This window comes from Tachypleus tridentatus, chromosome 7 (assembly GCF_004210375.1).
Source record: "Tachypleus tridentatus isolate NWPU-2018 chromosome 7, ASM421037v1, whole genome shotgun sequence".
Taxonomy (NCBI): Eukaryota; Metazoa; Arthropoda; class Merostomata; order Xiphosura; family Limulidae; genus Tachypleus; species Tachypleus tridentatus.
In genome coordinates this window covers 14,220,110-14,248,106 of record NC_134831.1, presented here as the reverse complement: position 1 = coordinate 14,248,106, position 27,997 = coordinate 14,220,110, and the positions used below count along the sequence as shown (strand labels likewise).

At 34.9% G+C, this 27,997-nt stretch overlaps 2 protein-coding genes across 7 annotated transcripts in view; one reads left to right on the top strand and one right to left on the bottom strand.

Annotated features, from left to right (window-relative positions):
• LOC143255166 (serine protease 27-like) lies at positions 1-20,900 on the top strand. Of its 4 annotated transcripts, none has more exons than XM_076510415.1 (8): positions 1-225; positions 11,040-11,200; positions 11,311-11,556; positions 15,298-15,377; positions 16,717-16,802; positions 17,624-17,910; positions 18,731-18,888; positions 20,157-20,900. In XM_076510415.1, the coding sequence occupies exons 2-8, from the start codon at positions 11,089-11,091 to the stop codon at positions 20,310-20,312; spliced, it is 1,125 nt and encodes a 374-aa protein (XP_076366530.1). In that variant the 5' UTR covers positions 1-225; positions 11,040-11,088; the 3' UTR covers positions 20,313-20,900. The 4 variants fall into 4 exon arrangements, with proteins under 4 accessions (XP_076366530.1, XP_076366531.1, XP_076366528.1 ...); XM_076510416.1 differs by having other exon boundaries at positions 1-234; positions 11,404-11,556; XM_076510413.1 differs by having other exon boundaries at positions 1-234.
• LOC143255169 (chymotrypsin-like elastase family member 2A) overlaps positions 18,882-27,997 on the bottom strand; it is a 49,741-nt gene continuing 40,625 nt past the window's right edge. The window contains exons 7-9 of one of the 3 annotated variants that reach the window (XR_013030453.1): positions 24,370-24,531; positions 22,285-22,308; positions 18,882-19,031 (exon numbers count right to left, since the gene is read on the bottom strand). Coding sequence is in view for 2 of the 3 variants with exons in the window: in XM_076510420.1 (XP_076366535.1) it covers positions 24,400-24,531 (132 nt within the window). In the remaining variant the exon portion in view is untranslated. Of the gene's footprint in view, positions 19,032-20,874; positions 22,309-24,369; positions 24,532-27,997 lie in introns of those variants that run through there. The other 2 variants (XM_076510420.1, XM_076510418.1) reach the window with 2 other exon arrangements.

The following is a 27,997-nucleotide window of genomic DNA, read 5'->3' as shown; positions in this document are numbered from 1 at the left end:
GTGTGTGTGTGTTTGTGTTTGCTTGTTCTGTACCCGTGTCTCCAGACTGTCTTCTACCAGGGCAAGCAAAGCTATAGAAAGGTGTTCTGTAAGAGAGGTTGACCCGGTTCTTTAACACTGCACACGGATGGTTTGACTCCCAGGTAGATGACGTCTTTCCATACAGAGTACTCGGTCAAGACCTGTAAAAGTCACGTGCTGCTGTCGTCCACCCGTCCGACCTTGGTAAGATAGGTAGGAACGGTTTTGGTAGTTTTCTCGTGCGTAATATCGATACATTATAATGTAAGTTAAGATACTATTGTACAGAGAACTATGAACCTTATGCTCGCGCTGCCTGAAGAATTTCGCTTCATGCTGAGGCTTAGTTCTGCGAGCAGACTTTAGTACTGTGAGGTGCAGACTGTATTCGATAAGGTACTGTTTGTGTAAGATTGTGTAATTGAATAAATAAGGAAGTGTATGTATCCTTAGTTATCGCACGCATAATAGCTGGATATCTGTCGCTGTACTGTGTATTCTATCACTGACTACTTGGATAATAAGTCTTTAAACGTGGAATTAAGAGAAAAAAAGTCAAGGTTTAATGGTTTAAAACTATCAACAATAAGAGATGTAATTTTTAGAATACCATGTCCGATAACTTGATGTTTTGTTGTGAAGATAAATTTAGTTAAAATTTAAGTTGATATAATTTAGTCATAAGTGTTATAAAGAAATAACAGTTTTTAACAATCCATAACAAACTTATTAGAACTCTAGGTTTGTAACAATTCATATAAAAGTTGGAAGCATAGGTTTTGTTACAACTCATATGAGCTTATTAAGATTGTAGGCTCTGAAACAATTCAACATAAAACTAGTAGAACTGTATATTATATAATAATTATTTTAATACAAAGTTGTTATAAGTCTTCTAACAATTCACACTAAACTCGGTAGGACTGTAAACTCTGTAGCAATGCATTTATAAAACTTAGTAGGACTGAAGGCTTCGTAGCGATTAATATAAAGTTATGATTACAAGTTTTATACCATTTCACATAAAACTAGTAGGACTGTAAGCTTTAACAATACGCATGAAACTCGTGAATGTAGGTTTTGTAACTATTCACATAAACTAGTAGAACTCTAATCTGTCTGTAGCAATGGTATAAAACGTAAATATAAGTTAAGTAGCAAAGCTTGTTAAACTGAGTAAGACTAGATTTTGTAACAATTCAAATAAAACTTAGTAATATTATATGTTTGTAGTAATTCATATAAAACTCAGGAATGTAGTTTTTGTAATAATGTATGTGAAACATATATAAATAGTAAAGTTGCAGTTTTTTAATCATTCATGTAAATTTTAGTGGAACTGAAACTTATTCTAAAAATCTATATAAAACTTATTATATCTGTAACTTCGGTAATATGACATGTAAACTTAATAGGATTACAGAATCGTAACAATTCTTACAAAACATAAGAGCGTACGTTTTATAACAGTTCTTGTAAACTTAGTAGAGCGCAGATTTTGAAACAATTTGTGTGAGTTTGTTAGGCCTATTTGTAGATTTTGTAATAATTTGTATAAAACTAGTAGAACTGTAAGTTTTATTTCAAGTCATATAAAATCTAATAAAGACGTAGATTTAGTAACAATTCGTATAAAAGTCAGTTGAACTGTAAGTTTTGTACTAAAGCTCATAAAATTGAGAAATATAGATTTTGTAACAATTTATATAGAGCCGAATATGGCTGTAATTTTTGCAACAATTCACATAAAGCTAGCAGGACTGTATTTTTATAACACTTCATGTAAAACTCTCATAGAACTGTTGACTTTATAGCAGTTTGCATAAAAAGCAAAACTTTTGTAAGTTCTGTAATACTTGTATAAAACTGATTATGTTGTAAACATTTTGAAATTTCAGAAATAATTTTATCGTCACTATTATTGCTACTTTTCCACCATTGTCAAAGTAAACAAAGTGTGGCTGGCATGGCCAGGTGGTTAAGACACTCGACTCGTAATCTGAGGGTCGCGGGTTTGAATCCCGGTTGCGTCAAACATGCTCAGCCCCTTCAGCCGTGGGGGCATTATAAAGTTACGATCAATCCCACTATTCATTGGTAAAAGAGTAGCCCAAGAATTGGCGGTGGGTGGTGACAACTAGCTGTTTTCCCTCTAGTCTTACACTGCTAAATTAGGGACGGCTAGCACAGATAGCCCTCGAGTTGCTTTGTGCAAAATTAAAAAAAAAAAAAACAAGCAGCTTTGCACGAAATTAAAAAACAAAAACAAGCAACCAAAGTGATGATTTTTAAAAAGTCTGACTTAGATGTCATTGTTCATTACTTATACATATAGTTTTTTACATAATTGTAGTGATTGTTTCTGACTAAATGAACTTCACTAAATTAATTATAAGTATTGTTGCAAAGCCTTATACCATTTTTGTTTTGTTTTTATTTTACCTCGAATGTGGCTGTGTAATAAAAGAAATTTAAACACCCCTTTGGAGAAAAAAATGACCTCAAAATTGCTAGTAATTTATTTGGTAATAACCGGAAATGTTGAAGTAAACTAGTCTTACGATGAGGCGATAGAATTCGGTTGTGACTTCCAGTTGAAATGTAAAAATAATAGTTTGCTTCTTAACCTAATATTGTTTGTCTATATAAACTACAACGTTTGTTTGCTTATAAAAACAAGTATTTCTCTTAAAAAATAAATATAAAGGTGTGCACTTGGGTTCACAAACAAAAACGATGTTTTTTACGTCACGAGGTTGCATAAAGTACAAAGTTTTGTTCAGTTAGCGCAAAGCTACATAACAGGCTATCTGCTCTCCGTTCAACGCGAGAAATCGAATTGCGGGTTTTAGCATTTTAATTAAGTCTATAAACTTAGTGCTGTCCCAATACATTTTACATTTATATATATGTATATATATATACACACATATAAAGTTTATCATACTGTTTTCTTCCCCCAATCACTTCACAATATAAAATTTTCATATAATTTTGCAGGTAAAGTAAACCTTTAAATTATGTCTTGAAATTTTCGTTTAAGAATATGTAATAAACGTTTCAAAAAATTGTAAGATATTTCATGATCATTTTCCCACATATGTCTTCCCCTGCAGAACGGTAAGCTCGAGAACTTGCAACGCTATTGTATTCAGCGTAGCGTTGCGTTTAAACAAATAAACATGACCTTCAGCAAGATGAGGTCTTTTTTTTTAAAACAAACTAAATAGGAAAAGCCCTCAAGGCACCACGAAACCCTAAAAAATGGCTCTCTTCTCTACGTGGGTATCAAAACATTTTATTTCTACAAGCTTGACAGGTTTTAGCTAGTAGTTACAAATAACCGGACTCCCTAATTACATTATGTGAAAAGTTCCTGAGTGGTTGAGAAAAAAATAGGTACTTTTATCCATAACCGTTTGTTCTATTACCAGATGCTCTAAGATGGAAGCAGCTTGAATATTTCAGTTGCTTATTTTGAATTAAGCACAAAACTACACAAGAGACTATCTATGCTCTACCAACTACGGATATCGAAACCCGGTTTCTAGCGCTGTGAATTAGCAGACATGCCTCTGAGCCACTGAAGGGATTGATCTAATCTTTTAAAACCAAATCTAAAAGTACATTTTTTTACATAAAAAAGGGAAGAATTTCTTTTATTTGAATTTTGCGCAACGTTACATGAGAGCTGCCTGTTCTAGCTGTCCCTAATTTAGCAGTTAAAGATTAGAGGGAAGGCAGCAAGTCATCACCACCCACCGCCAACTATTGAACTACTCTTTTATCAACAAATAGTGGGATTGAGCATCACTTTTTCAACGCCATTATAGTTGATAAAGCGAGCATGCTTGATGGAATGGAGATTCGAACCAGCAGCCTGCAGGTTGCGAGTCGAGCAGTCTGAACACTTGGCCATGCCAGGCGAAAAACGAGAAGGCCAATTAATATAGTCTGTTAGCTTAGCAAGAACAAAGTTTTCTTAAATATATCTTACAAGCTATAAAATCCTGGCCAATATTTCCCAAAATGTGTTTGTTTTGAATTTCGCGAAAAGCTATTCGAAGGCTATCCGCGCTATTTCCAAAATATAAGTAAAACATTCACCATTCGTTCTTATTTGCTTCTCTCTACTTTTTCTTTTTTGTTTGTTTATTTAATTTTATATTGTATATTAAAGCTTATTACGACCACTGGCCAAAGTTGAATACAAATAGTTAGACAGTGTACAGAGGTTATTTTGCGAATACACTTGCTTCTTAAAAACGTCAATTTCAAAGCACTCGCAAGCCAAAGATTAAATATCAGGTGATCGTTGGACAGAATTTAATAAAACTTGGACTTGAAAGCTTGTATATTCACAGGCCGGGCGTTTTCATATTTATTAGGCAATCTCTTTACACATACAGTTAATTTAAATACATCAAAAATGAAGTCTTTGTCATCTTTTTTCTCATAAACAGTTTATTCAGGTGTATCAAAGTAACATGGTTGCTGTATTTTATATATAATAGTCAGAGGTGGATGAAGATGTTGTAAATGAATGACGCTGTCATTTTTCCCTTGCCGTTTTCGGCCTTAACGTTAAAAAATAAAATGATATATGACCCCTCAGCCATCAAAGCTATTATTTCCGTATAATAACGTTAGCTGTTTAACAAAAAGTAAATCTTACTGGTTCAATGACATTTTATAAATATATATTTTTCTTTGTCTGTACTTTAAGCACAAAATCACACAATAAGCTGGCTGGTTTCTGCCCATCAACGTATTGAAATCATATTTCTAGCGTTTTAAGTCCTCAGACATTTCTCTGTGCCAGTGGTAGACTTGCATAGTTTTATCCGAGTACAACAATACAGGACCATACGTTAATAGTTTGCAATCTTAACAGTTCTAATAGAATCAATTATGTTTAATGTTGCGACTCCGAACGTAAAGGTTTCATTGACTGTATTATATTGTTTAGAAAACACAGACTTGACCAGCTGGGTGACTTAAACTTCTTCATTCAAACTGTTTTATTTTTCGTGAGAACAAATAAATAAAAATAGCTCAAAATACTTTTGTCTTCGCTAGTGTTTTCTTAAATTACTACCCGGCATGGCAAGGTGGACAGGACGCTCGACTCGTCATCTGGGGATCGGAGTTTGTATGCCCGTTCCACTAAAGATGCTTGCCTTTTCAGCCTTGTTTTCATTATAATGTTACGGTCCATCCCACTATTCGTTGGTAAAAGTGCATCCCAAGAGTTGGCGATGGGCGATGATGACCAGCTGCCTTCCCTTTAGTCTTACACTACTACGTTAGGGATGACTAGCGCAGATAGCCCTCGCGTACCTTTGCGTGAAATAAAGAAAAATTCCTTCATTTACTCTTATTCTCGTAACCGGAAATACGTATGTAAATATTATCTTAATAACTTCAGATATTCACAACCGAAAATACGTATATACAATTGTTATCATAATGATTTTTGATACACTTATCCGGGAGTACATATACACTTGTCATCGTAATGACTTCAAATATTCACAACCAGAAGTACGTAAAAACCGATGATATGCTCAACTGGAATTATGTAGCTAATTATCTCGTTGATTGAAAAATAATGAAAAACTGACCGCAGACAATATGCAAAGGAGAAAAACAGTCTGAAGATATGTTTACTTAGCAATTTTATATGTGTATATGTGTGCCAAGTATACTATGAAATTCTAAACCGAATTTGTTTTTTCTTTTTCTTTACGACGAATGGCAAAAACCGTACATTTCACACGTGTTAGTGATTTTTAACATTCAAAACAAAACAGCTTATGTTGACAAGTTTAAAAAAAAACAGTTTAACTCAAGCATTAAAAATATAATTGCGTCTGTCTGATGTCTGCTGTGTAGTTCTAATAATAAATTGAATATTCAAATTATATAGTGATAACGGTTTAGCCCTTACGGCCTCTTATTACTTTTACCCAGATTATGCAAGAGATTTTATTATTCCTTCATATATTAATAGCTGATTCAATTAGAACAAGATCTTAAGTTAGATTTCTTATTAACAAACCATGAATGTTAAGCTCAACAGAAAAGTAGTACAGATGTATTATTGTTTCATAGTGATGCTTAAGCCGTCAGTTTTAGTATAAATATTTCCGTCGCTGTTGCTTCAGTCATATCCATCCACGCCATAAATTGTCAATTTTTATACGTAGCTACCTTCAAATGGTAATTTCTTTCCGCTTTAAGGCTATTCATTTATGAGCCATTAACCCTGAAGTTGCTTAAGCCGAGAACTAGAACCTTTTTACGCGAAGAAAAGTAGGACACAAATCTAGTTCATATCTATTGCATTTCTACCCAATATTATTTTTTCTAACTAGATAACCTAATTTAACCAAATATTATTTTCGTTTATTAATCCAATTACTTGTTATATTCTAGTTAGTTCAATAAGTACAGATAAATAAATATAATCTCAGAACGGCTGGTGTTGGTATTAACGCTTTTATTGATAAGCAGAGAATAACCTAGGAAGGTCGAAACGTTGTTCTCTCCTTATCAATAAAAGTGTTAATACCCATACCAGCCGTTCTGAGATTATATTTATTTCAAGTGGGTTTCTCGTCATCAAAAAATAAATATATTGTTTCCAAAATTTTAGACAGAAACAACTCTCTTTTTTTTTTGTATATTTAAGATTACAAGAGTTTTGTCTTCCGGTTTATTAGTTTCTTATTCGTTAATCCTATTACGATCGGAAGTATCGACAAGAGCGAGGACACTTAACTAATGAATCAGTACGTAATAATCATTATTAATTTGTCTGTTTTTAATACTATTTACATCGCATGGGGGGAATTCCAACCATCAACAGTAATCCTGTAAAACAGTAAACAGGAAAAAAAAGAGAGAGAGACTAGGTTTGCTCTAGAGCTGCATTGTATATCATATATATGGTGTTTGGAATTGTCCTTAATTCATCATATGAACCTATATTTATATGGAATAAATCCAACGTAAATATAAGTATACAGTGGTGGGTAAAATGTGACTTGAAACATCCTGCATATATTATGTATTTTTGTTTTATGAAAATACATTCTCCCACTTAAAACTACACATTAAATTAGTTATATTATTTGTTAGTTCCTATCTACGTACAACAGATAAGTCACTTTAATTAAAAGTTATTAATAATTTACTAAAACACATGTTCTTCAAAAAAGTAACCAATATTTCTCGTGCACGTTGATAGAACAATTTCTAGCTGTTATCGTGCTGTGTTGTGAAGCCTCTCTGTAACATAGTACTACCATTCACTTTATTGTACACAGTAATTCACACTTTTCCTTATAGAAGGTTATCAATTCCTAGGCTGTTAAAAACACGTGTTTGTTTATTAACAGTACAGTTACAACGCTAACATCAGAGGTTCGATTCTCTTCGGTGGGCTCAGCAGATAGCCCAATGTGGCTTTGCTATGAGAAAACACACATAAACAGTGCAGTATGGAAATCACACTAAAAACTAGTCATGAATTCACAAAGGATATGTTTTTCTTGGTACATCAACTTGGAAATATGACTTACACAAATTATCAAATAAAATAAAAAGAGATCATGTCTTCAGGAACCAGTTACGTATTTGGACTAACCTGAACACATCTAAAAGAATCAGATTATAGAGAGTTCAAAGACGGCAGAAAATAACAGCGATTTCTTCCAGACCACGCTGCAGTTACAAGTTACTTTATAAATATGAATCTTTTAAACCCAGTATTAAATTTAATTTTCATGGCGTCATGTCTTTATTTTAGACTTTTTACTTTCTTTACTCATGGAATGCCGAATGATGACAAATCTCTGACACTAATATTTCCACTCCTTTCTCTATTTCGATTGTTGAAGGACCCTAAATACGTACTCCCACAAATTACTTTATTTATTAAATATGCTAAATTAAGACAACGGAATACTAATGACCTGCAGAGTTGTATTTTATGATATTTCTTCATTGGTATTTGATCCATTCTTGATGTTATGGAGAGACCATGATTTAGGACAACGATATGTTAACAGCCTGTTTTTCATATACTTTTCAGTTGTTTAGTTCACCCCTAATATTTTGGAGGTTTGCTTAATTGAGAGAGAAACAAAAAAATTGCCCAAGAGACACACGGTCACGTGCTGACAATTATCCGCTGCTGCATTGTAAAATTACCATGCAATGACTGCAGTTTCGTTATTCATAGTAACATCATAGTGGACACAACTAACACCTAACATTGGCATGCTATTAACAACAAAACGTGATTCGATCAACACTTCATATTGAGATGTTATTAACAACACCTCATGTTTCATGCTCATTCCAATCTCCAACTAAGAGGGAATCCTTAATGGCCGCGGCTGTAATTAGATCTCAAATAGATTAAGAGCTATGAGCTGAAAGTTTGTACTTAAAAAAAATCTGAACTATTCTATGAGCCACTTTGCCGCGGCTAATAACTCAGAGTCATTCTATAAGCCACTGTGCAACGGCTGAAAATAGCTGTCATAAAAATATGTTACATTTACCTAGACACCAGCAAAACAGTTGTCACGACACCGCTTATATCCATCTCAATGTCAACAAACTGCTCATCACGACGTATGTATTTAACAAAGCAATTATGGCCAATAACATAATTTTGTTGACATTACACTAAACATGATTGTCCTGATCATGATAATCAGTCGTTCGCTGAACATAAAATACCGTCAGTTATTGAATCTAAAGTAATTTAACTGCTTCTAAATTGGTTAACGGATATTTTTCTCATTGTCTGAGTTCTTATGCGTGAATAAACTCTTCACATACACACTCACACACACAAACCGGTAATATGCAAGTTTTGGTTTGACGATTTCAAGTTCTAAAACTTATTGGTAGAAATAGGTCACACACGATGCCTAAGAACGCATAGCGAAGTATGGACAAGGAAGGTTCTGTTCCGGTTCCACGCGTAAAATTTCACTCATTTAAAACGTTGGACGTTTGTTACGGAAACGTGCGCAAAATGTAATAAGGAGTATCTGCGCATTAGGCAGACGTCCCTAATTTGTAAATGATAGACCAGAGAAACAACATATGGTCAGCACCACTCACTGTTTAGTCTTGGTATACTCTTTCAGACAGAAAGTGAGATTCGGCCGACACTGTTATGATACCTCACCCCCCCCTCCAAGTCCTGAGCACGATTTAAACGGCAATGGAAAGTACATCGTGGACCCTCGGATTCACTGTCCAGTTCACTATCCTTTGGACTTCATCCGACTTAACTAATTTATAATACGTATGATATTTATATATTCTGCAAGGGTAAGTTAGTAAGATTGAAACACTAGGACTAGAATATCCTTGATGTTGTTATATTGGACTAGACTATCCTTGATGTTGTTATATGGGACTAGACTATCCTTGATGTTGTTATATGGGACTGGACTATCCTTGATGTTGTTATATAGGACTAGAATATCCTTGATGATGTTATATAAGACTAGAATATCCTGATGTTGTTATATGGGACTAGACTATCCTTGATGTTGTTATATGGGACTAGACTATCCTTGATGTTGTTATATAGGATTAGAATATCCATGATGTTGTTATATAGGACGATCGAGCTCTCTTTAAGACCGTTTTAGTTTATCATTGAATATAAAGTCATGCATCGAGTTATCCATGCGGATACGAAGCCTGATTTTGATCGTTGGGATACATAGTGTAAACTAACTTCTAGCTGAACTGTCTCATTAACACATCTAATGTCAAATAAGCAATGAAATAAACGTGTCAAATAGTCATTGAAAAATTAAGTATTGTAAGTTATTGATTTTCAACCCCTTCGTGAATAGACTCTTCACACACGCACACACTCAAACCGGTAATATACAAATTTTGGTTTAATGGTTTCGAGTTCTAAAGCTAATTGGTAGAAATAGGCGTTTCTAATACCTTAAAATTGGAAGGCAGTTTGATAAGATTCCGAAGTATTCCACTAGCGGAGACTCGGTGTTCACCTTTGAATCACTTTTTTTTATTTACCTTTTATTTAATATAAACCACTCTTAAGTGGTTATTTCGATAGATTATGTGTCGTGACACTTCACTGGTTGGATACTCAATCTAAGGATACACTTTTTAAAAACGTTGAGCATCGTTAACCCAGAGAATTTGACTTTAAACTTTATTAGGTTACACAGACCTACAATGGTTTTGTTGTCTTGAAATGTTTACATATTCTGCAGTAATTCCTGTACGCTAAATCCGAACATTATATCCATTTTTCTCTATTACGTACAGATTTTCTACTAAGCATCATATGTACTTTTACATCAGTGAATCATTTTCACTGAAATCGAGTCACATTTTGTTGTGCTTTAAATTTTGACAACCACTGGCTACACATTTCTTTAGACCAATCGCGACGCGAGAGTCTTAGAAATGTTTGTTGTGGTAAGCAAAATAATAATTTTATCTAAAGAGTTTCTTTTTCCCTATTTGTAAAAAAAAAAAAATCCTTACAAAATAGAAAAAAAAAAAATTATTATTATCGAAATCTGCGTAGATAAATTATGGAAAATCCGTTTTTAAAACTAAAACAATATTTATGAAGTTTAAGTTCGCGGATCTGTGTTATCAGACGATGAATTATTCATTTTAAAACAATTACATTTGAACAGACATTATGTTTGAAATATTAGTTTAGAAGTTGTATGCAATACGTGAGTATTACAATTAGATTAAATAAGAAAGAACCACAAGAATCATTCAGTTCATGTTCGAAACCTTGTTTCTGTTTTAATTGTTGTTGTTTAAGGAGCATTGGCATTCTATTGTTAGTTGTGCAAGCTGTTTATAAACGTAATGTGATAAGGAACTTACATGAATATAACGTATTTGTTCAGCTTTAAGTTACCAGACATTTACTGATTTAAAAGATGCTGTTGTAGTAATGTACTTTTCTACTTCTCCTTCAGGGTATAAGTTTTTTGTGAAATGAGCAAATTCCTGCAGTTGTGACCGGCGATGCATTTCAGGTCATTTGTTGGTTACTGTTTACCTTGGAAGTGGGCTATACTGATGAGCTGTGTGATCTGGTTATGTGCAGATGGCCAGAGAGGCCATCACCGCTATTCTTGTAAGTGAAGTATATTCTTCTTTATCATGGTTAAGATGTTTGTTTATTCTGATTATTAAAAAAAATAATTATACCTAACAGGTAATAATGTTACAAAAATTGTTTTTCAGATAAGACCACGAGGAGGAGTACTTCAGAAGATACCTGCTTTTATAATGGATCTCATCAACGTTGCTCCTTCTCTCTTTATTGCTTGCTTACAGGGGGGACACCTATATCTTTCTGTGGGAGCAGTTTGCTGTATACATGTTGTGCTCACGAAAGAGGACCAACCCGCAGACATAAACTCTCTCCCCCACAAGTGTCTTACCCGAAAACACCATTTCAGTATCGGACGTTAAGCACAAGAGAAGCTAGTAAGTTGGTGTTACACTGTTGTGTTATGTCTTTTTGGTTTGACTGCAACGCTTGTATTTTATACCGAACCAAAAGCGATACATTTTCAGACTTGGTTAAAGTAGTTTCATCTATAAATATTCCAGGGATCGAAGAGTTTCTTCGTTCAAAGTACGTCTGTTATCTTAAAATATTGCCTGTCTACCAGTGTTCTAAATGTTGGAGCGTGTAATTAGATTTTGTTTCGTTTGTTATAGTTATGTGTTTTACAACGCGTGGTTAAAAAGTTTAAATCGTCGAACATATAAAACCTGATTCATATCGAGGACTGTTATACGTACACACAGATAACATGTGATCGTTTCAGAACAGGAATTCTCTTTTATGTAAATTATTAGCTCTACTTTAACAATATCCCTCAAGTCAATCTGTGAATAATACTTTTATAACATATCTTACTTCTTTCTATTTGCGCTACTACTTTTATTTAAAACTTTGGTTTGTATGAAACTATAATGTGATTCAGTTACTTTCTATATAGTATGATATTTATTGACGTGAATGGTTCTGTTATTGCCAGTTTTTGTCACCAAACGTTAGAATACTCTTTTGATTCTCAACTGTTTCGTATAGTATGAACACATAAGTTTTTTCTGAAGTAGATCCTGTGGCTATTTGACGTTCGACGTTGAAAACAATCTCAAATGTCTGAATTCTCAAGTCATTCACGCCTTGTTTTGTAACACTGATGTTTGGTTTATTATTTGATATATCCTAGTATAATAAATACATTAAATTTGTTATTATCAGGATATAATCTAATTACGTCACGTGTACTTCCATTTATATAGACGATTTGTGCTATGATGCTAATATATCAGGTGAAACTATATATGTATATCGTTGATGTGACAATGAACTTCGCACAACGAAAAGCTCAAAGGAAAATATTGAGATGAGTTTAGATAGACGAATGGGAGAGCCGAGATGTGCCAATATGTTCATAAACATTACGTTAAGTGAATCACAAAGTGAGAATTACATAAAGATTGGAATATTTTCCTCATAACGAAAGAGTAGCAAGAACTCCTTTGCTTCCACCAAAGACTCTACACAATGTATAGAACATTATTCACGTGAAGATTTCAAATTTTCTTATTTCATTAGAACGTTGTGAAATTCTTTTCCTGCTAAATTAGTTTTTACTAAGATATTTGGCCCGGTATGGCTAGGTGGTTAAGACACTCTACTCGTAATCCGAAGGTCGCGGGTTCAAATCTCCGTCACACCAAACATGCTCGCCCTTTCACTTATGGGGCGTTATAATGTGCCGGTCAATCCCACTATTCGTTGGTAAAAGAGTAGCCCAAGAGTTGGCGGTGGATGGTGATGACTAACTACTTTCCCACTAGTCTTACACTGCTAAATTAGGAATGGCTAGCGCAGAAAGCCCTCGTGTAGCTTTGCGCGAAATTCAAAACAAAACAAACCAAACTAAGGCATTTGAATACGATATCCATATCCATAACAGTTATAACAATCACAAAAAAGAAAAAAGGTTAGTATTATTCTTGAGTTGTGATTTGTCGTGGACAACATTGTCATAATAATGTGCCTCCTTTTTATATGTATGGAGTTTTAGTAAGTTGTTTTAACTCGACATCAGAGATAATATATGTATGTAACATTTCAAGAACACTTAACCGTACTGTAAGCCAAGGCTAGATTAACGAATTAAAACAGCAATTTTAATTTTACGTAAGAGAGTTTGTTTGTTTTGAATTAACACTTTTACTAATAAAGCAGATAACATGGTTTCGGCTTTTTAGGTCATTGTCAGGTTAACAGAGAGAGAGTTTGTAAATGGCCGTTGCCGGACACATGTATTAGGGACGAGAGTATAAAAGGGTACGGGACTGTAGGGAGCGTTGCAATTGGATGTTAAGTTTTTAATTACTGTAGGTATAAAGGTGTTCATTTATATTGGTTTTAGTTGTATAAGTAGGGCTTCTTCGATTTTGTCCCCATCGCGCCAAACATGCTCGCCCTTTCAGCCGTGGGGGCATTATAATGTGACGGTCAATCTCACTATTCGTTGGTAAAAGCGTAGCCCAAGAGTTGGCGATGGGTGGTGATGACTAGTTGCCTTCCCTCTAGTCTTACACTGCTAAATTAGGGATGGCTAGCACAGATAGCCCTCGAGTAGCTTTGTGCGAAATTCGAAAACAAACAAACAATCTTCGATTTTGCGTTTGTTTATATCAGTTTTTTTACTTGGTATATGGGTGTTTTCTATGGTTATGTTGTGTTTATTTAATTTGCAGTGTTCAAAACCAGGTGTAGGTGTTTTTTTTGTTAGTGTTCTATGAACCTAGTTTCCATTTTTCTGCGTGTTTCTCCAATATAGAAATTGAAGCAGTTGTTGCATTGTATTTCATAAATTATGTTGATGTTGTGTTTTTACATAGTATGAACTTTAGGTTTGTACCTGGTTTTTTAATAAATTTAGTGTTTACTGGAATGTTGTGATTTGTTATAAGGTTTTATTCCAAATGTTGGTTAGTTTTTCGCTGATGTCGGGAACATATGGTATGCAGCAGTGTAAGGTTTTGTAGTTTGTTGTTTCTTGGAATTTATTATTGTTTAGTTGTTGTTGGTCTAGGTGTATGCGTATATTTTTTTTCAACGGTTTTTTGAGGAAATTTGTTGATGTTGATGAAGTATTGTTTTATTTTGTTAATTTCATCGTTAATTTTATCGGGTGAACATAGTTTTGTGGCTGTGTTTATTTGGTTTCTTAATATGTTGAGTTTTTGTTTTCTTTCATGTGCTGGGTCCCAGAATGGGTGATTTTGCAGTGGATTTCTGTTTTGAATTGTGTATCGGTTTTTGTGGTTTTGAGGTTAAGAAATGATATTTGGTTACTTTTTTTCCGGTTCACAGGTGAACATAATGTTGGGGTGTATCGAGTTAACGTGGTTGAAAAAACTAAGTATGTGTTCTGTAGATGTGAATCCAGTAATTGTATCATCAACATACCTGTGCCAGTATAGTGGTGGGTATAAGACTGAACTGATCGCTTGAGATTCAATCGGTGTCATAAAATGGTGGCTGGAACTGATGACAGAAACGAAGAATCGAAGAAGCTCTACTTATACAACAACTAAAACCAAAATTAAACCAATATAAAGAACACCTTTATACCTATAGTAATTAATAACCTAACATCCAAATGCAACGCCTCCTACAATCCCGTATCCGTTTACGCTCTCGTCCCTAAAACATGTGTCCGGCAACGGTTTGTTGCAAACTTTTTCTTTGTTAACCTGAAGATGACCTAAGAAGGTCGAAACGTTGTACTCTGTTTATCTGTAAAAGTAATAATACCCATACCAGCTTTCTGAGATACATTTTTATTTCATGTGGGTTTCTCGTCATCAAGAATATATTTTGATTACTTTGAAGTACAAAGTTACACAAGGGGCTATCTGTGCTCTTTCCACTACGGGTATCAAAACTTGATTTTTAGCGTCATAAACCTGCAGACTTACCACTGAATCACTGGATAGCAAGTATGAAAGATGTGTAACAATGAATTCTATAGCAAAACTCACGCTAATATAATCAAACATATACATTTTATATAGATATATATCATACAGTTGGTATCCATGGGACATAGAGAAGTATGTGTGGCGTTTCTAAGATATAGATTAATATGTAATTTATTTTAATGTCTAAATAACAGCTGCTTTTTCCAGTGTGTGGACGTCCTACAGCAAAACCCCAAAGTCGTATTATTGGAGGGCATGATGCTTTATATGGGGAGTTTCCGTGGCAGGTAGGTAATTTAAATTTTGTTTATTTCTATATTAAGCTCAAAGCTACACAATGGACTATCTGTATTCTTGCCCACCACGGGTATCGAAACTCGGTTTCTAGCTTGCCGCTGGAGGATTATCTTGTTCAGAAACAGGTGCTCGGCCATGTTGCAGTTGTACTTAAAGCGTATTGAGATGTGTGTGTGTAGCTGAAATACTACAGGGATGCATTTATCTGAATATTCTTGTTAAATGTCGTTGTATGTTTGTTTACTGCTTAATAGTGGTCTGTGTAAGTGCTTTAATTCATCCCCCACTTCTTGCCTTTATGCAGGCGTTGTTTATTCGAAGTTCAAAACGTCTTTTACGTACAAGTTGCACTTGGTTCATATTTATATGAACATATACATATCTATGAAAGTATCGCTTTCATACTTTTGTTAGTTATTATTATTGTGTTTATTGTTTAAAATATTTTATCCGTACATCATTCAACAATGTTTCCTGCAAATAGTAACCATACAAATAATTATATATGTAAAGTATTATTTGAAAAAAGTATTGTGTGTTTGTGTATTTATTATGATTGACGAACCACTTGTCACCAAACCTAGCAGGTACTCTTACGGTCCCCTGAGAAGTGGCATAATGGGATCACGTCTGGGTATAACCCTCCTACATCACCCTTACGAAACAGTCATTCAGACTAGCGTGGTTTAGTTAGCGAAATAGTTCTGATCTCACGACTCAGATCCTCCAACGGCACAGCGGTATGATTGCAGACTCACACAGCTACAAACCGGGTTTCGATACCCGTGGAGGGCAGAGCACAAATAACACATTGTGTAGCTTTGTGATTAATTTCAATAATCAATCATTCAACCCCACGACTCAGTTTATCAAGCCGCATACTCATTATATTAAATTTTAAATCTCAAGTTTATGTGTAAAAAAGAGAAAACAAATCTCACAAATAAAATGGAAAGCCCAATTCCAGTACGAATTTCGGATAATATATCATAAATTTCCCAATCTCTCCATCCTCTATACACACACGTACACATGGCAGACCTTCGCGGTGGGCGATGGGTGGGGCGTTAAAAACAAACCTCGCACAGACTACAATGTTGCCCATAGCCAGTTCTGCATACACGCCATTTGCAGGCAAAGATATTTGCCCATTTACTTGAGTTACTTTATCTACTAAGTATTTACTAAGAGAGGAATTATAGTTTCTTACGTTGTTTAAATGTGAGATAATCGCGTCTGCTGTTCTTCAAACTTTCATAATATGAGACTTTAGAAATAAAAACATTATTCATAAACTGACAATATTGATCATACATTTTGTCCTAACAGGCCCATATCAAAATTTCTCGTCAACAGTGTGGGGGCGCACTTATCAGCCAGACCTTTGTGGTGACCGCAGGTCATTGTGTCCACAAGTAAGTTTTACCACAAATGAAGGTTACTTAAAGTCGCTCTTAAGACTAATAAATTGGTTAATATGAACATGTATTTTCCTCGAGACTACCATGAGTTGTCCTAAATACGAGTGAATTGACTAAAGTAAACTACAACTTCTATATGGAAAGTAGCCATACGAGTGAATTAACCAAAGTAAACTACAACTTCTATATAGAAAGTAGCCATACGAGTGAATTAACCAAAGTAAACTACAACTTCTATATAGAAAGTAGCCATAAGAGTGAATTAACCAAAGTAAACTACAACGTCTATATAGAAAGTAGCCATACGAGTGAATTAACTAAAATAAACTACAACGTCTATATAGAAAGTAGCCATACGAGTGAATTAACTAAAATAAACTACAACTTCTATACGGAAAGTAGCCATACGAGTAAATTAACCAAATTAAACTACAACTTCCCTGTGGAACGTAACCAAAGTGAAACAATTAGCATAAGAAGTAAGTCAAAAAACCAGAACTAATATTTAGTTTTAATACAGGAAACTAAATGTACCAGCTGGTTTATCTTTCTCTGGATATATAGGCTAATGGAAGCCATTATTTGGCTTTGCTTTTAAGAAACATAAGTAAACCAAAGTAAACTACAACTTTGTGTGGGTTATCTTCAAGATGTGTTTGCTAAAATTAGTATACGTTGTATTCACGACGACTTCACGTGCGTACGACGAGTTTACTAAAGTTAATGTGAATCGTTTTACAGATTATTTCACCTTAGAGTAGGTCCTCTTTCAGAGGAGTTTACTAAGAAGTGGTAACGTGAGCTTACTTTTATAGGGCAAGACTACATGAGATGACCGTGGTTCTGGGCGTGTACGACATCCAAGACCAGCGTTACCAAAGTTTGCCACCTCAGTACTTTAGTGTCCGAGAGGTCAAGATCAATCCCCACTTCCGTTTCTCCGCATCACACCCTGACCGCTATGACGTGGCCTTGCTACATTTAGATCGTCCAGTCTATTTCCAAGAACATATCCTTCCCATCTGCCTACCTCCGTACGGTCGAAAATTTCAAGGATTCAGCGGAATTGTGACAGGATGGGGGAAAACGGATTCTGCTTTAAGTAAGGATTCGTACACATTACTAGAGTATTGTATATTTTTTTGATTTATTCGTACATAAAAATTGACCTTTAAAGAACCGCACCTACAACGTATAATGAAGAAAAGTAACAGTCTGTGAATATGTGGAATTTATTAACCCTTTGATTCTTATTTTGGAAACTTTTATAACACAGTTTATGAAGAGTATAAAACACAAATTAAGACGAAAAGGTCCACATAGTTTCCAGAAAAACGAAAAGAAAATCTATATGGTTTTCATGAAACCACAAATCTTTAACAATCCTTAATAATATTCCTTACAGTAAGTAAATGGATAATTTCAATACCACATCACTTTTATGGGTTTCATGTGACATGAGCAAGTAGATGGCTTATAAGTTTCACTTCGTGTAACATGAGTTAAAATATTATTTATAAGTTAACAGATAAATGTATTGAGACAGACTGTGTTTGTCCTTCTCCAGAGAAAATCAAAACCAAACTTTGTGTAGCACCAATGCTAGAAAATGTGGCTGGAAAGCGTGAAAGCTTTGTATTTATAACATTCGTAATAAAACATTAGCTCTAGACTTACTGATTCAACTCTTCTTTGTCGGTTCCGATCATTTTAACCCTAAGCAAGTAAAAAAAAAAGGGTGGATAGGACGACATTGAAACATAAAATTGTTTTATGCCGAAATATTGCGTTTTGTTAAACTATTTTTGTATCAGAGTCGACCTTTGTTAAAACAATAAGCCAACGGTATGTTTAAGATGATAATTTCCATTTAAATATGTGTATAGATAGAGTATAATAAGGTACATTATTTCATCACCAAGGCAATAGATTTGGTACTCGTGTTCTCCAGAAAGTCGATGTTCCCGTCATCACGAACAGAGATTGTGAAAGGTGGCATCGTAGCCGAGGGATCAACATCCGGATCTACCCGGAAATGATGTGTGCGGGGTACGAACAAGGACTGAAAGACGCATGCGTGGTAAGCTGTTTCCAAATTATCTTATACGTTTGAGACATCAGTTCCGTTGTCTTGTTTGTTTGTTTTAGGGCATAACGAACTCCGGATGTAAAGCCTTCTGAGTCCATAGACTGACCGCTGTTCCACCAGAAGACGTAGTGTTGCTATTAAGGTTTAATGGTCCATTGTAAATATTTTGTTATAATTGTTATATCTATTGAAACAATGAATAGCTTTTAATTTTTGTAGGAAACAATTAATAATTATTATTTACAGTACCTAGCATGGAAAAGTTAACTGTCATTGGATTTGATATAATATAAAAGTTCAAGTGCAGTTAACAATTAATAATAGTTATTTACAGTAACTATCAATGAAAGTAAACTATCATTGGATTTGGTATAATATAAAAGTTCAGGTGTAGTTAACAATTAATAATTATTTACAGTACCTAATAATGAAAAGTAAACTGTCATTGGATTTGATATAATATAAAAGTTCAGGTGTAGTTAATAATTAACAATAGTTATTTACAGTAACTAACAATGAAAGTAAACTGTCATTGGATTTCATATAATATAAAAGTTCAGGTGTAGTTAACAATTAATAATAGTTATTTACAGTAACTACCAATGAAAGTAATCTATCATTGGATTTGGTATAATATAAAAGTTCAGGTGTAGTTAACAATTAATAATTATTTACAGTACCTAATAATGAAAAGTAAACTGTCGTTGGATTTGATATAATATAAAAGTTCAGGTGTTGTTAATAATTAACAATGGTTATTTACAGTAACTAATAATGAAAAGTAAACTGTCGTTGGATTTGGTGTAATATAAAACATCAGGTGTAGTTAACAATTAATAATAGTTATTCACAGTAACTGACAATGAAAAGTTAATTCTCTGGAGAATGCCCAAAAACCAGACACTTTCGCATACCTCTCAGCACCAACCGATCTTTCTTATAAAAGACTTTACAATACTTTGGTATGTATTTGGTTTGGTTTGTTTGGAATTATCTGCGCTAGCCATCCCTAATTTAGCAGTGTAAGACTAGAGGGAAGGCAGCTAATCATAATCACTCACCACCATCTCTTGGGCTACTCTTTTTCCAACGAATAGCGGGTTTGGCCGTAACGGCTGAAAGGACGAGCATGATTGGTGAGATGAAATTCTAGCACGTGACCTTGATATTGCAAATAGTGCTCTCTAACCTCCTGGCCATGCAGGGCCATAATTTGGTATGTACTGAAGATGTTAACTTAAACAGTATTTTCTAAACAGGGTGACTCTGGAGGCCCTCTCATCACGTTCCTCAACAACCGGTGGACGTTGATCGGTATTATCTCTGCAGGATTTGGTTGTGCGGAGTCTCGGCAACCTGGAATCTACCATCGAGTTTCCTCTACCGTAGACTGGATAGCTGCCAACATCCAATAGCCTTGAACCAGGTTGTTCTTACTGTGATATGTGCTATCTCAGGGTATGACGATATCTATATAAGCTTCTATCGGTGTTGAGTTATGTCTAGCACTCTTTGTCAGTTTTTAAAAAGAAATAGAAGAGTATTTCGGTTTCAGAAGCTGAGTGATATTGGACGTCAAAAAAATAAACATTACAATATTCGTGGTTGATTTTCATAGTTTGATGTTTTGAATAAGGTGAGGTCTAAATGATTTGATTTTAGGTAGAAGTTGTTCATTTGCTTTAATTGACAGGTCGGTGGAGACCATTTTGGAACAATTCTAGTTATGAAAGAAGTTTTAGCTATCACCCTGAAAACTTATTTGTTTTCATACTGAACAGTTTAAAGATTTTATGTGAAAAGAGATTCAGGGAAACTTGCTGTTCAAGATTGTTGAATCTACAGAATTTCCTGGATACTATGGTATTTTTTATGTTATAATGAAGACGTTGAAATAAATGTCTCATAGTAAATCAACAGTGAATTTTTTAAACTGGTAGATTTTCTTAGGAACTATTATGTATTCGAAAAAAAATCTTTATAATATGAAAATGGGTAAGCGTTAGTAATAAGTTATAAGAGTAAATACAAAGTTTGTAAGCTATAAATCGGACGTTTTCAATCTATCAAAGCGATAGTGTATAATACACTACATGGCTGAAAGTATGTGGCCACCGACCATCGCACCCATATGCGCTTGTTGAATATCTGATTCTTAAACCATAAACAATAATATGGAGTTACTCCAACCTTTGCTGATTTAACAGCCTCCACTCTTCTTGGAAGGCTTTTCAATAGATTTTAGAACATTGCTGCGGGGATTCGCTCCTATTCAGTTACAAGAACGTCAGTAAAGTCGTGCGAGAGAGCTTGGCTCGTAGTCGGAGTTCCAATTTATCCCAAAGGTGTTCGATGGGGTTGAAGTCAGGGCCCTATGCAAACCAGTCTTGTTTTTCATACCAACCTCGGCAAACCATGTTTTTATGGGCCTCGCTTTGTGCATGGAGGCATTGTCATCCTGAAACAAAAAAGAGCCTTCCCCAAACTGTTGCCACAAAGTTGGAAGCACACAATTCTCTAGAATGTCATTGTATGTTGTAGCTTTAAGATTTCTCTTCACTGTAACTAAAGAACCTAGCCCAAACCATGAAAAACAGCCCCAGATCATTATTCCTCCTCCACAAAAGTTTACCGTTGCCACTATGCATTCAGGCAGGTAGAGTTCTCCTGGCATCCGCCAAGCCGAGATTCGTCCGTCAGACTGCCAGATAATAAAGCTTGATTCATCACTCCAGAGAACGCGTTTCCACAGCTTCGGAGTCCAATAGCGGTGTGCTTTACATTACTTGAGCCAACGCTTGTCATTGGACATGGTGATCTTAGGCTTGTGTGTGGCTGCTCGGCCATGGAAACCCATTTCATAAAGCTCCCAACGAACAGCTCTTGTGCTGAAGTTACTTCGAGAGGCAGTTTGTAACTCGGTAGTGAGTGTTGCAACTGTGAGCAGACGATTTACACGCGCTACGCGCTTCAGCACTCGGCGATCTCGTTCTGTGAGCTTGTGTGACCTACCGCTTCATGACTGAGTTTTTGTTGCTCCTAGACCTTTCAACTTCACATAACATCACTTACAGTTGACTGGAGCAGCTCAAGCAGGGCAGAAATTTGACGAACTGACTTGTTGGAAAGGTGACATCCTATGACAGTACCACGTTGAAAGTTGCTGAGCTCTTCAGTACAACCCATTCAACTACCAATGTTTGTCTGTGGAGATTACATGGCTGTATGCTTGATTTTATGCACCTGTTAGCAATGGGTGTGGCTGAAATAGCTGAACCTACTAATTAGAAGAGGTGTCCACATAATTTTGGTCATGTAGTGTATAAAAAAAACACCAAGTTCAAGTTTGTTAATAAACTTTACTAGAAGTTAGTACTGGTTCCTTACGTAAATGTCCCTCTTCAGGTATTTCTGCAAAAGAGTAAAGTTAAGTGTTATTGAAGAATATTGTATTAAAAATCATTTCATCTGTAAGAAGATACAAAAAACTAATGAAAGGGGACCAGCTGTAATATAAGAATAATAAACCTGTCTTATGGGAAAGATATTTAGAAACATAGTATCAAATCCTTCACTCTTACCAAAACGGTGTCGAAAGAAAAATATACTTAGGTTTGAAAGAACGAATGTCTCATATAGCCACACTACTCCAAAATAAACAGTAAGGAGTGAAGAGGTTCATGAACAGCCTATTCGGAGAACTATGAAAAGAAACGGGAGCCTGAGAGGGACTGGAGTAAGAGCAAAGAAATTGTTCGTCACTAGGGGAAGATCATAGCGTGTTGTTGTTTTTTATATGACGCTGACGATGACAATAAGAATGTTATGAAAAAAATAATTCGAAATTAAACAATGTTATTTCCATAATCTCAATTTTAACTCGCGTTTTCAAAATAGTACCACACTGTAAGAATATTGTTTATATAGAAGGTTATTGACGTGATATATTGTGTGGAACACATTCAAACCAAAAAATAAAGTGTGAGTAATAAAGTTATTGTGGTGGTTTTACATTTAATAAAAACAAAACTACATCCTTGACGGCATTGAAACTATTATGGAAATTCTGACATATCACCAGACTTAAATGATTGACAATGAATACAAAAGGTTTATTTTACAAAGAAAGAAAAACATATCACTCACTAGTTGTAACATTCGATGAAATAATCGCCTAGTTAAGTTATTTAATGAAAACATTACACCATCCTGTCATGTCTCTAAAGTTATACATCATATGAAAGTGATTAACAAACAATTAAATTGTCCAACATCTGGTGAACAGAACATATCGTGTTTCACTGATGTATTTTACAGTCTATATTTAAAAGTAATAACTGAATGTGTCGACAATTTAATACCTATTTTCGTGTTGATAACGAACAGTGGCAAAGTTTTTATAGTTTTGAATTTTGCGCTAAACTACACGAGGGCTATCTGCGCTAGCCGTCCCTAATTTAGTAGTGGGTTACTCTTTTACCAACAAATAGTGAGATGCCGTCACATTATAACGCCCCCACAGCTGAAAGGGCGAGCATGTTTGGTGCGACAGGGATTTAAACCCGCGATCCTCAGATTACGATTTGAGTGCCTTAACCACCTGGCCATGCTGGCCCTTTTTTATTGAAGATTCTTTGTTTCGGAAACTGAAAAACATATGATAACTATTATACAAATAACTATATCAAAATGTGAAATTCAATTTTTTTTTCGTATCGTATTTATTTCGAGTTATGAACTTGGTAAGAGAAACGATGCGGTCAAGTTGTTACATGTATTCATAAACCGTTGGTTCCGGAAATCGTATGCAGAGCATTCATATCACTACAGGTAGCAAAGAAAAACAAACAACACAAGTGAGAGAATAAACTGTGTATTTATTTATTTACCCTGAACTTGTAGCGTGAGTCTACCTACTGGCTGGACTTAGATTTTTTAAAATAACTAACCAGAACATAAATGCTTAAACTAAACATAAAGTTTACAAATAAAATGTAATTTTCACGATAATATTGGCCCGGCATGACCAAGCGTGTTAAGGCGTGCGACTCATAATCTGAGGGTCGCGGGTTCGCATCCCCATCGCGCCAAACATGCTCGCCCTCCCAGCCGTGGGGCGTTATAATGTTACGGTCAATTCCACTATTCGTTGATAAAAGAGTAGCCCAAGAGTTGGCGGTGGGTGGTGATGACTAGCTGCCTTCCCTCTAGTCTTACACTGCTAAATTAAGGACGGCTAGCACAGATAGCCCTCGAATAGCTTTGTGCGAATTTCAAAAAAACAAACAAAACGATAATATTATCACATACTGAGAAAGCATGATAATTTATAAACATCGATTTGATATATATATATATAATTATAAGAAACAAATAAGATAATTTGAGAAGTTAAACATATCACAATAGTAGTTACGTCACTAGGTAACTATTAGAAATAAGAAGTAAAATATAAGAGTTATTATTACTTACTCCTTTACCTTCCTGGATATGATATGGATGTCACTTGTCTTCCCCCGTTTGCTCACTGATAGATTGATTGCTTCTCGTTAAGAGCAAAACTAAATAATGAGCTATCTGTGCTCCTAGCGGTGTAAGTCCACATACACGTGGTGTGCCGTTGGGTGAACCGCACTGAGAGGATAAAACATTGTGTAACTTCTCAGTGTTTAATGCTATCTGACACTTTATTGTAATTAAATATCCAAACTACATATTCCAACAACAACAAATAGAAATTATTTTATTTTTATGATACTTCGTGCGTATTTAACTTTAATAGTACAAATAAGGGCATATGTAAAAATATCGTGATATACATTAACGAAAGAATCAGAGATTCCAAGAACTTTAGAGCAAATCCATTTTATTATCACGAAATGTTTTGTATATTTCACCTTAACACTTCAATGTTTCGGTGCTGCTATGTCATGATATATGTTAATTTCAGTATTATTTTTGGTAGAGCAATTAAGTGCCCAGATTTTTTTTAATTAGCTAGTCAGACCGTACCACTTACAAACATCTGGCAGAAGAGAGTTTCCAATAATTTAACTACACCTCGTAACAGCGAAGCAGCAAATCATTGTTGGTAACAGTGTGGAACACTCTAGGTATAGATAAAGTCTAGCTCACCGCTAGTACAGCGGTATGTCTCCGGATTTACAACGCTTAAATCAGGGGTTCGGTTCCCCTCGGTGGGCTGAGCAGATAGCCCTTTGTGGCTTTGCTATACGAAAAACACACACACAGATAAAGTCTAATTGTAAGAGGAAAATAACGCGTTTTCTCAGATAACAATCTGCAACACTGTAGGTATAGATAAGCTAATTGTTTTTGTAGCATTCGTCTTATTTTACTGGTGTTATAGGCAGCATAGATATCTTATGGCTAACATTTATGATGAATTGGTCCTGTTTTGTTTTTAGTAAGATAGGAATTCTGTATCTTTACCTTGAAGATGGTCTCAGCATAGAGACAAGTCGAAAGTAGCATATTAATAAGTTCACCCCAACAAAACACATCCTGCTAAACTTCTATGCTACCCTTTCAAGGTACTGAGGCTGAAAATACAATGAATAAAATTTTCACACTATACACGATAGAGACTGAACAAAACCACGGTTACATTTTTAATACACCCCATAAAAGTTTCTTTCACACTTAGACAAATTACAAATTTGTTCTTACTTAACCTGTAAGCCTTTAAGTTACTTTTACGGCAATATTATAGAAACAAAGATAACAATCATTCTGTCTTTATAATAAACAGCAGAGTCAACATATGCGAATAATATTACAACCTCTTGAACAGAGGAAAACAGAATAAAACTGTTGAGAAATCATTGTCTACTACAGCACATAAGATAAAAAAAATACATTTTTGATAACAAAATACGTTAAACACTGAATATGTTTTGTAAGTACTCGTGATTGTGATTAATGTGTCAGCACATACTTCAGAAATCCAGATCCAGGAAGTAGCTTCGTCAGCATTGGTTGTTTTCGTGGATACTCAGAGGCCATATTGTGGCCTTGACCTGACAGCCCTAGCAACATAATGACAAGGTATGTTTTTCAACTATGCTATCATCGACTCCGGATTTTTTAAGCGCATAAAAAAGCATATAGGAGCCCAGCTTTCAAGTACTATAAACCCCGCGGTGAAAAAAAAATGTCGGCCTGTTACTAAGTTATTCAAAGTAAAATTCCCTTACTTTATTCTGGTGCCCTGAGGTTATACGTTGCTTCATTTAGGCATATGACAAAATTTTAAAAGAGCCTCACACCTATCAAAAGCCGCTGTAACTGATTTTCTAAAACAGTTATAAAGGGATCTATACTATGGGAAGTTTTTATTATAGTAGGGAAGTTGTTTTCTCACTTTTGTCAAATTTTGAGTCATTTCATTCACTACGCCAACCTGTTAACACTCGTTTATATGGAAAATTAGTGGAGAACTTGTAAGTAGGAAACCAACAACCTTACTGCGAATATTGGCTGAAAATCAGTTAGGCTAAAAGCAAATAAGTCTCTTTCTATGACATTTATGCATGTACAACAACTCTAAATTCAATAGTAAGACTTTAGAAAATGCTACAATATTAAGTCACCATACATTGTTTAGGGTGTGAATCTTCGACTAAACTGTAAACATAGATCTCAGCTATGAACACCTCAATTGAGAAAAATGATTACTAATCACACAAAACTAAAGAAAAATAACTAGAATCTTCAAGAAAATGTTATTAGTTTCCATTAACAGAAAAGAAAAAAGAAACAGAGATTACATAAACAGATTAACTGACCAAGGTAGCTGAGGATGTAACAATTACACAGTTTTTAACATCCCTTGGGTGGACCTCAGCAACCTGTCTTTAAGTTTCATTTGTTTGTTTTGAATTTCCCACAAAGCTACACGAGGGCCATTTGCGCTAACCGTCCCTAATTTAGTAGTATAAGACTAGAGGGAAGGTAGTTAGTCATCACCACCCTCCCCCAACTCTTGAACTACTCTTTTACCAACGAATAAAGGAATTGACTGTCACATTATAAAGCACCCACGACTGAAAGGGTGAACATGTTTGGTCTGACGGGTATTTTCTCTCTCTCTCTCTGGTATTTGGGTATATTTATGTGTATACCCAGGAGGGTCAGGTACACTCGATCTCTTCCTCCTTCCATGACTTTGTTGGAGTGGCCAGATTAATATATATTTCGATTTAAATACAGAATGGCTGGAGTAATATCGTAAACTTAGTCAGGTCCTTTTTAGGGCAATGCCCATTTATATTGTTCTTTGATGTTTTTATTATTATCATTATTTTTTATTTAAATTAATAATTCTAAAACGTAGGTGATCTGTTTTACTTTATCTCTATTCTAATACTACTACTATTATTATTATTTTAAATGATTTTGTCTTAGTGATCTAATGTATAGATTTAACAGGTAGAGGTGTTTAGGTCTGTCTTCATCATATATGCAATACCTGTCTAGTTCGCATAACAACTCATTTTTTCGCACAGATATCCCATTTGTAGCCATGCGCTTAACAACAAACAAAAAAGCAAAAATCTCATTACACTATTCTGTAAATAGGCCTTTCTGTAATTTTTTGATGTAAAATTGTGTTAGTTTGTCATGTGAAACAATGAAATTATTCCTAAAAAACTTGGTCAATAGGACAAACAACGTGATTTGGCAATTCTGTTTAAAGAAGTTTACCCACTATACTACATCAAAAGAAAGCTCCGTATCAGTTCCTATGTCTTCAGTTCATGTTTGTGATAAGTTTGTTCTGGAAGATTCCATCAGTAATATGGATTCCAAAAACAATCTGATTTTTTCACGTTATGACATAATTCCAGTACTTATTAAAAGAAAACCTATTGGACAAAGACCAACGATGGGATCCATAGAGCACACATGCATCGATCCAACCAAACTGCTCCATAAACTTAAAAAGAAGAAAAGCCTTCTGTAAAAAAAAACACTCACAACGAGGTGGCGGGTTTTCTTTCTGTCCTGGTTTTTCTGTGCCCTGGGCAACGCCCTCTATTTAGAGCAGTGTGTCCGGGTGAGACTTCAGAGGCCGCTG